The 12,479-nt window shown below is 42.8% G+C and overlaps 1 protein-coding gene across 2 annotated transcripts; it reads left to right on the forward strand.

The window, feature by feature from the left end:
- Window positions 1-507: 507 nt before the first annotated feature.
- mdh1aa (malate dehydrogenase 1Aa, NAD (soluble)) lies at window positions 508-11,302 on the forward strand. Of its 2 annotated transcripts, none has more exons than XM_023981028.2 (9): window positions 508-899; window positions 5,111-5,209; window positions 5,458-5,554; window positions 6,545-6,720; window positions 8,451-8,573; window positions 8,897-9,073; window positions 9,791-9,904; window positions 10,294-10,383; window positions 10,846-11,302. In XM_023981028.2, the coding sequence occupies exons 1-9, from the start codon at window positions 846-848 to the stop codon at window positions 10,966-10,968; spliced, it is 1,053 nt and encodes a 350-aa protein (XP_023836796.1). In that variant the 5' UTR covers window positions 508-845; the 3' UTR covers window positions 10,969-11,302. The 2 variants fall into 2 exon arrangements, with proteins under 2 accessions (XP_023836796.1, XP_023836887.1); XM_023981119.3 differs by lacking the exon at window positions 508-899 and adding an exon at window positions 3,713-3,908.
- The last annotated feature ends 1,177 nt before the right edge of the window (window positions 11,303-12,479 follow it).

The raw sequence follows: 12,479 nt of genomic DNA on the forward strand, positions 1-12,479 counted from the left end.
TGTCAATTAGCCTATCAGAAGCTTCTAAAGCCATGACATAATTTTCTGGAATTTTACAAGCTGTTTAAATGCACAGTCAACTTAGTGTATGTAAACTTCTGACCCACTGGAATTGTGATACAGTGAAATAAGTGAAATAATCTGTCTGTAAACAATTGTTGGAAAAATGACTTGTGTCATGCACAAAGTAGATGTCGGTACCGACTTGCCAAAACTATAGTTTGTTAACAAGAAATATGTGGAGAGGTTGAACAACGAGTGTTAATGACTCCAACATAAGTGTATGTAAACTTCCGACTTCAACTGTACATGCAATATAGCCTACAGGCCAGCAGAGGCATAGGCTAGCATATTGGGCACAGCAGCAGAAAAAAATGCATACTCCTGCTGCATATGTACATTATGGTGTCCTTATGTGACCCCCAAAACACACCACACCTATGCGGTTCTCAATTGTAGGCTAGTGATGTCATCAACCAAACCCCCCTCGCACCCCAGACTTGATCATTACGATAGGCTACACTTTATGCAACAGTGATCATTAATGGGCAACGATTACGGCGCAGTCAATCTATTTTAGTCCACTAAAGCTTATTAGCGAACTAGACTGTAGTGCGAGAGAGAGTGGGGGGTGACTCCCGGGTGAGACTGATAGATAGCGGATCCGAGTATTACTGCATAGCGGAGCGCGTTTCTCGTCCTCCGGGCTCGCGTTTCCCTGAGGTTGTTGCAACGCGCTCTATGTCCTTATCTCCCCGACAATCTCGCCCTGAACTATTTTCAGCTGGACTCGCAAAGACAGACGGGCGGACATACTGTAGCGAGGGGACGGACCCGGGTTCACCATGTTGACATTGTTGTCAGCGATGTACATAGTGGTGCGGGCGGCATCGTCGGAGGTAAGAGGCTTCTCCTTGACCGCAACAGCATACCAAGGGGGCTCTCAAACGAAATATTAAGGCTACCGTTGAATAAACTACAGTTGCAAATTTGACATTGACTCTCCTCCCTATAGCACATGTCTTGTTGAATTACCGCGATAAGCTCTTGCCAACCTAATCCTATTGGGTAGCCTAGTGAAACATTGGTTTATTCGAAGTTTTTGCCGAAGCTTCAGCTATTCTTTCTGGGTAGTGGACACTATCGACTAGAAAATGATAGTCTCACAGGCTACTATTTTGTGGTATCTATCCGTAGGCTATCCCTCAGTCAACAAGACATTCGAATTGAGTAGTCTACTCTGAGGCCTACTCATTCATAATGTAGCCTACAGATTGTCTGTGGCTGGACAGTCCTGTCTGTGTGACCCCATCATCATTCATGCATTCATTGACTGCTTCCCCTACGCAGCTTTGGTAAAGGGTGGCAGGTAGCCTAGTGGTTAGAGTAACCGAAAGGTTGCAAGATCGAATCCCCGACCTGACAAGGTAAAGAAGAAAAAAAAGAAAGCGAGCGGGTGTTCATTGCAGATTACAACATGGATAGCTCCTTGCCACCCAGTACATCAGACAGGCGCTGCCTCCATAGGGAAGTCAACTATTTTCACCGGGCGATTATGTAACATTAATGGCCCACTTCCCACAATCATAATGAAACGGATCTAATTAAGCTATAAACCTAGGTGTCTTATTGCTATTATAAACTGGTTATCAGCGTAATTAGAGCAAGCAGTAAAAAAAAATGTTTTCTCATATGGGTGGTATATGGTCTGATATACCACGGTTGCCAGCCAATCAGCATTCAGAGCTCGAACCATCCAGTTTATAATTCGTTTTTTATATCTGTTTGCATAACAGTAATCACATTTTTAGCCATGTAGTGTTTTGTTGGATGTGTATACCGTGTGTATCCTGTATATAGACTAATAAAACTTAAATGAAGGTAAATAATATTAGGTAACTAAGAGACATGTTATATCTGCTGTGGAAAATACTAGGCTGCATGTCAGTGTTAGGTCCTGGTTGCTTGATGTAATAAAGTGGACATGAATTATAGTTAGAAGTCAACAGGCTTAGTTCTTGAAACTGGTTCTTTTGAAACCTCCGAATGTATCTCCAGAGGGACATGCCAGAAAGGATGGAATTATGGCGCTTCCCAAACGAAATTGTATTCACTAAACCTAACCTTGTTCTTACCCCACCCTAGAAAAAAAAGCTAATATGCCTGCTCATCAGTTGTGAAGACAGTGCCACTTTAGTCTGTTCTATTGCCAAGCAGCTTGTGACTAGTCTACCAGAGCCACATCACTGCACCTGACTTCAAATGACCCCACTCTTGACCCCAGTGGAGGCTACAGACAGACATCTTGTTCCAATAGTCTTCTATTAGAAAAAGTTAGGTGAACGTTATACTTACTACTTGAGGATGAATCGTATTTTCTGTTTGAATTAGGCTACCAGTTGGCTTATGACCGATTTGATTTTACACACCTACTAAATAAAGATGCAGGTAGTAAGGCTGGGAGAGGACGTGGTTTTCAAGTTAAACCAATATGGACAAATATTCTCCAGCACTTTCACTTATCAGTGGTCATGAAGCAATGAGGCAATGAAAGAGAAGTGTCTACATCTTACAGACAATGGCCATTAATAGTTGCTTAGTAGTAAGCAACCAACCTTTAACTCAGTCTAATCAGGCTTTTGTTGGGTGTTTGAATGAATCGTTGCTTGAAATATTGTTCATCATGTAATAGCCGCTCTTATTAACTTTAATTATAAGCCATTAATAGATCATTTATAAACCATGTTTTGGATTTGCTGAACATTAATCCTGTCGGTATGCTCAATCTTTATAGAAAAATGCTGTGTGCTGTAATGTAGGTGTGATGCATTTGTAAAACAAACATAGATTGATATCAGGGAATAGGCCTACTTTGGGACAATTCATTGGCTGAATTCAACTTGGCATAGGCTGCCAAAAATCCACTAAAAACATCCCAACACAACTCTAATGTATATATCTGATTAATGAAGTGTATAGATTAAAATGTGTGTTTTCTTAAAAATAAATTTAAAAAAAGCTTGGCCCAGTGTAAATACTGTGCCATCCTCCTTCATTCATTGATTAGACTACAGTGAGAACTGCAAATAACTGTGTACAGAAACTACTTTTTACTCCATACATTTTCCCTGACACCCAAAAGTACATTTTAAATGCTTAACAGGACAGGAAAATGGTCCAATTCACTCACTTATCAAGATAACATCCCTGGTCACCCGTAATGCCTCTGATCTGGCGGATTCACTAAAGAAAAAGTTTCATTTGTAAATTATGTCTGACTATTGAAATGTGCCCCTGACTATCCGTAAAATAAAAAATAAAAAAATAAAAAATCGTGCCGTCTAGTTTACCTAATATAAGGAATTTTAAATTATTTATACTTTCACTTTTACTGTTGATACCTAAGTATATTTTTGAAATTACATTTACTTTCGATACTTAAGTATATTTCAAATCAAATACTTATAGACGTTTACTCAAGTAGTATTTTACTGGGTGACTTTCACTTTTACTTGAGTCATTTTCTATTAAGATATCTTTACTTTTACTCAAGTATGGCAGTTGGGTACATTTTCAACCCCTGGGTATTAGTAGAAGGAGATATTTGAACGCGGCCCATACTCAGTTTAAAAAAAATGTATGGTCCATATAAGGTTATATGGGCGTGGCCTAAGCGAACAACGAGCTCGGTCTGCAGCAGTTCTTCATGGGGAATGTGTTCCTTTTCGTGGCTTGGGCGGGTAAAAAGACCAGCATCAGTGAATATTCAACTACAGATCCCAGGACAGGAATCCAGTGCGCCACCGTGTGACATTTCAATACAAGCGCAGAGGTGACCCTTCTGTCTAGTCCTAGCGGGAGAACAGTGTTTGCAGGCTTAACTAGATCATCTATCTCAAGTGAATATGGTAAGATGTATGTTTATTTTGTTGCTGTCAGTTAATGCTAAATGTGATATTAATGATGCATCGAAAGTGTTAGCTAGCTAGGAAAACAGATGCTTGTCATTGCTGATGATCAAATTGGGTTTTGTATCCGCTTGTCATTGAAGCCGGGAGCTAGCATCATAGGTTAATCTAATGTTTGATCCAAAATGAGTCTGATTAGATTTCTGGCTAACTTTCACCATCTCTTTCTTAAGTCGTTTGCTAACGTTATTCAGAAAGATGGCCAACCAGCCATCTTGTGCAGTGAGAATAAATATGAGGATGTTGGATTTTTAAAATAGTCTCTAGACTATAATCGCGAAATGAAGAAGATAAAGTGCCTGATTAGGAAATTGTTTCCGCTTTTTCACACTAGTAACAATGTAGCCGCGGTGCCTTCTCTTCTCAGTCGTTATGGCTACGTTGTTGCAGTAACAGACTTTCGCGCCTGGCATTAGTATAAATTGCATCATCATCGTATTTCTTTAATTCATTCATTCCTTGATGACAATGGATATCAAGAACAGCTTGAGTCGCCCATTTTGAAGATATTGGACGCGTTCCTCTGCCCAGGCGTTGCTGACTGACGCATGCCAGGGCTTACAACGCCCGGATAGGTTTTTTATGTATCAGCTAACTACGTCTGTTATAGCAATCTGTCAGTCAATGACAGTCGATGATGTGGCACGCAACCATTGGTTGATGCATGCAACTTCTGAGCAGGGGAACCTGCCCAACATATGGGCATTGCGTGCATCAACCAATGGTTGCATGTACGTCATCCACTTACCGATTTGCTATAACATATGATGTGGTTAGCTGAAACAACGCCTGGATAGGTATTTTACGTAAGATTTGGCATGCGGTAGCAGTAACGCGCCCGTATGTTGAATATAACTTGGGTAAAATGTAAAAGCCATACATAATAGCCTACATATAGTTCTTAATCTTTGCTCTTTCAAACAACAGTTAGCGTTATATCACGGAAAACATCACTAAATGCACTTTATGGGCTAATGCAAAGTGCGTTTCCACCTGCCAACACTGAATTTTGTCATTTTAATCAACATAGCAGTCAGATGCGATTACTGCCACTTCATTTGCTTATCCCTGCTATGTAGGTCATTACTGCTGTGTTGGAAGATTGCACAGAACGAGTATGGGGCTTGTGTGTTGTTTTGCAGGCCGACCCAATCCGTGTGCTGGTGACTGGCGCTGCTGGACAGATCGCCTACTCTCTGCTGTACAGCATCGCCAAGGGAGATGTCTTCGGCAAGGACCAGGTAACACGGCCTAGGCCTACTTCTATCTGCTCTCTCTTTCTCTCTCTTTCAAATCACCTTTGGCCTCGAGAGAGCACAGGAGGCAGATGGATGTTGTAACATGTAGGCTATAACGATCTCGTTACATAAGCGCGTGTGAATTATACGTGGGATGTGAATTTTTGGCATGAGGTCGGGAGGGGCCGAACTCTTATTTTTGGCAGCGGCTTGAAGAAAGAAAAAAAATCCCTCTTTGCATTCTGTTCTAGCCTATCATCTTGGTCCTGTTGGACATCCCTCCCATGTTGCCGGTTCTGGATGGGGTTGTGATGGAGCTGCAGGACTGTGCTCTCCCACTCCTGAGGGGTGAGCAATGCTTTTCTATTCTGCCTGGGCTGGTCGTGAGAACATACATAGGCATGCTTTTTGGCATGATTTACATTGTGTCCTCCCCCATCTGAAACATATTTAAAATGCATTGTGTGTGTATGGACTCTATATCTGTTTGTACCTCCCTGCTGCTGCGGTACTTTTCCAATAGCCCTAACTTCACAGCAGCAGGGACGGTCCACAACAGACTGCTGGTGGAAGGAGTGTCAGAAAAGAGGCCTCCTATTAGTCGGTTCCCAAGGGCCTGTATGAAATTCCAACCAATCCTGGGAGTGGTGGGGCAACAATAGGGGAGGTGGGGTACAAGACATCTCGTACACCAATGAGCCCTGACTGAAGTTCATCCTGATGAAACAGGGAAAGAGTTTTTCATTAGTGGCCACAGACCAAACGTTATCTACGAAATCAGCACATTTGGCAGTGTTTCAAGAAACGAGACAATTTACCAGCAAGGTGGAGCCACTGAGTGCTAGACTATCGGTTTGGAAATAACCTTGTGTGTGTGTGTGTGTGTGTGTGTGTGTGTGTGTGTGTGTGTGTGTGTGTGTGTGCACAATTACCTAAGGGCATTTTCCACACAGAGACTGTTTGTCCTTCTCTAATCTTCATGTACACCCAGATGAGCCTGAAATGTCAGTGTAATTACTGTAAATTAAAAAGGTAAATAAAATGTTTAGCTACCACCACGAACAGAAACTGCCACCACACCTACTATTTTACTAACTTTAGCAGACATTCTATGCTTAATTTGTCTTATAGAAAAATATTTTTTTAAACGCATCTTAAAATCATAATTGTATTGCTCTTATGTCAAATCTGAATTTTTATGTTCTTTGCAGAATCCAATACAAACATACATCTCTCTACAAATGGGGCAGTAACAGAACATTGACAACCACATCCACTCTATCCAACACAATATCCATCATAACTAACCGTTACCCCACCCCCTTTCTTCATCCACAGAGGTCATCCCCACCGACAAGGTGGAGGTGGGCTTCAAGGATCTGGATGCCGCCATCTTGGTGGGCTCTATGCCCAGGAAGGAGGGCATGGAGAGGAAGGACCTCCTGAAGGCCAACGTGGCCATCTTTAAGACCCAGGGGGCTGCCCTGGAGAAGTACGCCAAGAAGTCCGTCAGGGTAACTGTCCCTCTGTGTGTCTATGACTCGGCATGTTTCGGGCCACTGCCGCAGAGCAGCAGCAGCAGCCTGGGGGGAGAGAGAGAGAGAGGGGGGTGGGGGAGGGACACACCCCACGCCAATAAGATAGCTCTCATTGCTAATGATAATCAAGGGTCATGAAGGCACAACAGTACGGCAAAGGCCAGGTTGTGGGGTGTTGAATGATGTTAAAGTGTGTTTTGGGGAAAGGTTCATCATTTGCTTGTACTGATGTAACATTTTAGTGAGATACATTTTTGATTCATGTTAAAGACTTTATGTAATACCTCCAGTTCTAGGACATTTTGAAATGAACCACCACTACAGATTTGACAACTTTCCTTCCTTTAAATTCATACCTTTTGACAAATCAGACTATAATTGGACCTTTTCGCATTTCAAACGGGCCAGTTTTATTGGACAGCCTTATACTTCTATGGTATAGGCGCAAGTTCACATCTTAATGGGCTGGGTTCCAAAGCCAGGGATGAAAACTACTCCATGCTGGTGTCACGAGGGGGCCTTTGGCCACTGCGGGTTTGCAGCAATAACTAGACGTAAGTGTGACGAACAAAGCCTCACCTCTTCTATGGTCAACTACTTCTGATCCAGGAATGTGTGTGAATTTGAATGGGCAGGTTTCTATATAGCTACATAAGAACTGGATGCCCAACCTCTAAAGTAAGTGTGTTTTTAGAAGAAGAGATGGAAATGTGGAGTCTACTTTACCCAATCCCTCCTATATACGCACACACAAGTACCCAAATTAGGCAGAAACAGTGCAACGGTGAGCAGTTTAGGGGTTGAGTGCCTTGCTCAGGGCCAYAATGGCGGGAGATGTTATCTTTCTAGGATTGGCACTGGCAGCCATAACACTCACGTACACACAGAAATCCCTTTAAATCGAGCTAATCCTTGACCTTCATTTAAAGGGGATGTATTCTGTGTGTGACATCTATATTCATGTTGATTTATAGGCCATTTAGAAAGTGTCAGTATTTCCCTTAGTCATGACTCATGTTTCTCAGTTGCGCTGCTACTCTTTAAAAAAATATATTTTATATATATATACACATAAAAAAAAAAAAAAAAAAAAAATTGTACCCCTTTTCCTCTCCAATTTCATGATATCCAATTGGTAGTTAGTCTTGTCCCATCGCTGCAACTCCCGTATGGACTCGGGAGAGGCGACGGTCAAGAGCCACGCGTCCCCCGAAACACAACCCTGTCAAGCCGCACTGCTTCTTGACACACTGTTCGCTTAACCCGGAAGCCAGCCACACCAATGTGTCGGAGGAAACGCCGTACAACTGGCGAACGTGTCAGCGTGCATGCGCCAGGAGTCGCTAGAGCGCGATGGGACAAGGACATGCTGGCCAAACCCTCCCCTAACCCGGACGACGCTGGGCCAATTATGCATCACCTCAGGTCTCCCGGTCGCGGATCGAACCCGGTGCTGTAGTGACGCCTCAAGCACTGCAGTGCCTTAGATCGCTGCACCACTTGGGAGGCCTCTGGTACTCTTTCTGCTTCCATAAACCAAGTGTATGCTTTTAGATGTATAAATAGTCACGTACAATGGCACAAATGAAGATGAGGACTTAAAATAGGACTTATCCTATTCTTGTTTCCTACTCTGAAATGGAGCTGTTCCTGAATCTGTAGTTTGAGTGAGTGATGACTCTTTGATGTTTCTCTCTCTCTCTCAGGTCTTAGTGGTGGGAAACCCTGCTAACACCAACTGTCTGATTGCCTCCAAGTCCGCCCCCTCCATCCCCAAGGAGAACTTCTCCTGCCTGACCCGTCTAGACCACAACAGGGCCCGTTCCCAGGTAGGCCAAAGCCAAAAGGCTCCGCCCGGGGAAAAAGACACGTGTTCCTAGCCATCTAGGCACTTGATGTAATGTCCAATCCCAAATGGATCCCTATACCCTATGTACTTCTGGATATCTGAGAGGATTAAGTGTGAGCAATATGATTGGCTCGTTGGAAATTTGACCATATTGCTTAAACCTAGTCAATCATCTTATCTCTAGAAGTGCATAAGGTGTAGCGAGCTATAAGTCAATTTGGAATTTAGATCTGAAACAATTGAATGGGTATACCAATATGGTCAAAAATCCCATGAATTGCATCACAGCCTGTCGGCCTCTAGGTGGCGATGCGTTGCGGCGTGCCCGCCGATGCAGTCAAGAACGTCATCATCTGGGGMAACCACTCATCCACCCAGTACCCCGACGTGCACCACGCCATGGTCAACGTGCATGGCAAGGAGGTGGAGGCGTACGACGCCGTGAAGGACGACAGCTGGCTCAAAGGAGACTTCATCTCTGTAAGTGAACTCTAGTTTTGGCTCTTCTGACCTAACCCATTTTGACATCATTTCCCATAAAAAAATGTACTATAGGGCGTTCTAACAATTTGCTTCAAAAGGCATTATTCTGCTTGTTTTTTTAAATATTTTTTATCTCTTCATTTATGAAAATGTTCATAGCCTCAAACTGTACAAATGTACCAAGTTTCATGCTTTTAGGAAAAAGTAAACAATTCGACCCCTAAATCTGCACACATCGCTTGGACTACTGCCCATAATCAAATTTTATTTGTCACATGCGCCGAATACAACAGGTGTCGTAGACCTTACAGTGAAATGCTTACTTACAAGCCCTGAACCAACAATGCCGTTTTAAGAAAAATAAGTGTTAAGTTAAAAAATAGATACGTAAAAAAAAAAGAAAATGCTTTATGAATGTAGTTATACATATTAATGATCAGCTATTTGCACCTATGTTGCGTATGCATAGCTCATAGGTATTATAAATGTGCGATCCTTACCTGAATGAATCCCTATTCATGGAAAAGCAAGTGTAGGTTGTGGGTGTCCTCTTTCAATAATCTCTTATCTGAATACAAGCATTTTCACTGAATCTATTAGTCTCTTTAGTCCAGTGTTGTTCCTTTAGTTGTAATGAAGCAGTCCGAAATCCCCCTCTGTCCCTTTCCCTCTCTTCCCCCCGCTCTTTCTTCCTCTCCTCTCTGTCTCCTGCAGACGGTGCAGCTGCGTGGTGCTGCCGTCATCAAGGCCAGGAAGCTCTCCAGTGCCATGTCTGCCGCCAAGGCCATCTGTGACCACATGAGGGACTGGTGGTTCGGCACTCTCGATGTAAGCCGTGTGTTTGGGAGGTGGGGTGGAATGGCGTCAAGGATCTGCAGCAAACCCCCTTTTTTTCCCCCTCCAAACTCCACAAAACATTTAACGCTAAACAACTAACATTGCTCAAATGTTTATATTTTGAAAAGCGGTATCTCGGAACGGAACACCACGACCGCTCATTCTTTTCTGGAAGAATCCACGAACATGCAAAGCGTTTTGTTTGGTTGTCTCAGACAAATTAGTTTGAATTGGCTGTACTCATAAGTGGAAAAATAATATCATGCATGATTCTGCAAACGTTCCCTGGATTTCTGGAAAACCTGGGAATTTGTGGGATTTTTGTACATTTTTTTGTGAAGCTGTGTCCCTGGCCTAACTGTTTGTCCTGTTATTTTCAGGGTGAGTTCATGTCTATGGGTGTGTACGCTGGTGGAAACTCCTACGGAATCCCCGAAGACCTCATTTACTCATTCCCTGTTCATATCAAGGTAAGGCATAACCATAGAGATGGMTAGAGGGCTCTTGTGCCACAGTTTGTTTACGAATTGCCAAAATGTGTCACTCATAGCCCTCAATGGCWCTGCTCGTTCTGTCACAGAAGAGGCCATTGTATACATAGATGTGCTGTCTAGCATCTCTATGGGCATAACTAATCAACCCTGGCAAGGTGTATTAATAGAACATATTATTTACTGATGGGTGGTTATTGAAAGTCATTGTTACCCAACATCAGCTTTTCAGAGTTTAGGTTATACCAACATAGGCCTACTATTGCAAGCCAGCAGTGTACACAGACCTGTCATATTCATTTGCTATTGGAAAATTGTGACAAAACTGTGTTACGCAGAGCATTGTGGGTACTGTAGTCGTGTACTGTAGTTGTGATCCTGGACTAGATGAGATGTGCTAAAGAGCCCCCTGTTTGATCCTCATCCATATTCTCTCCACAGAACAAGTCGTGGAATATCCATGACGGTCTGCCCGTCAACGACTTCTCCCGCGCCAAGATGGACGCCACAGCCGCCGAGCTGGTGGAGGAGCGAGACACGGCCCTGTCCTTCCTGAGCCAGTGACTCGCGGTGCCACCTACTGGCACACCGCCACAACAACAGCACTTAGAAGACCCCCAGAACCCTCCTGACTCACGTCTGTGACCAATACCCCCACTCGAGTCCCGCTGCGCATTTGGCGAGTGTGTGTACCTCTCTGTATGTGTGTTTCACTTTGTTCATTTCTTTAAGGTAACGGTTATTAATAATAAACCTATAATAAAAAAAAAAGCTATCTAAACGTTGGCCTTTGTCGGAAGACACTGGAGGATTGTCCTTTGGGTAGATGATAACGCACAATAGTTCTACTGTACTCACACGTTATCCAACAATAAAAACAGGTACAACTGATAACTCATTCTGTGGATTGTGGGTGGTTATTTGACTAAATATCTATAAATCTGGGCCTCCCGAGTGGCGCAGTGGTCTTTTATTGCTGTGCCACTAGAGATTCTGGGTTCGAGTCCAGGCTCTATCGCAGCCGGAGGACGCTTGGCTCTCGACCTTTGCCTCTCCCGAGTCCATACGGGAGTTGCAGCGATGAGACAAGACTAATTACTACCAATTGGATACCACGAAATTGGGGAGAAAAAAAGGGGGTAAAATATATTTAAATATATATATATCTCTCTAAATCTAGGGTTTTATGTTATTTTTCGGTTACGTTAATATTAACGTTTACTTGGAAATAGAAATATGATAGTTGTATTTCTATAAATATGGTAGTTATATATCATGGTATGTGAAATGTTGAGTAAATATTTTTCTACCCCCTTTTTCCGTTGAGGCCCATTGAGCCTTCAAACATGTATTGTGATCAAAGAGGGTATTTCTGAAGTTAATTATTATCTTGTCAGTCAGACAAAATACAATCAGTACATGTTGGATGTTGGTGAGGTCAAAGATGGTGAGGTTCATCGCCCTTTGCAATGAAACGCTTGACCACATGGTGGCAATGTTGACATGGTTATACTACATGGGGACCCCTTTCAAATTGATCAAATGGTAGTTTAACTATATTAACAAGATCCTAATGGTGAAAAGCCTAAGATTTGTAGGATATTGTAATTTCCCTGTTGCCCAATTATTTCTTACCACGAGTTATCAATGTTTCAAAAATAGCAGTTGCATGAATGAAAAGTTGTTTTTACAACCATCTGAGAACCTATCAGGAAACAGGAATCAGTAATTTAATCAACCATCCTGGACCGCCCGGTGGAAGGCGCTGTTTGTCCATTTTGCAGTGCCTAACAAACTACACAGCGGCCAGGGTCTGAACTGTTTGGTGAGCTGTGCTATGCAGGCATGCAGGCAGAGGGGGGTCCGGAAGACTCATACACTCCAAGGAAAAGGAGAAGATGGACACAGTCTCTCACATAGAGATCCTATTAAATTACAATTACATATGAATTGTTTTAAACATTTTATCATATTTAGTGTTCCTTTAACAACACAGCGCATACGGCTGTCACTGGTGTCTGGTCTCAAGTCATTGATGTCCATCTTTCATTGAATGTCCAATATTTGCTAGCAAA

Source organism: Salvelinus sp. IW2-2015, linkage group LG1 (genome assembly GCF_002910315.2).
Source record: "Salvelinus sp. IW2-2015 linkage group LG1, ASM291031v2, whole genome shotgun sequence".
Classification (NCBI taxonomy): Eukaryota; Metazoa; Chordata; class Actinopteri; order Salmoniformes; family Salmonidae; genus Salvelinus; species Salvelinus sp. IW2-2015.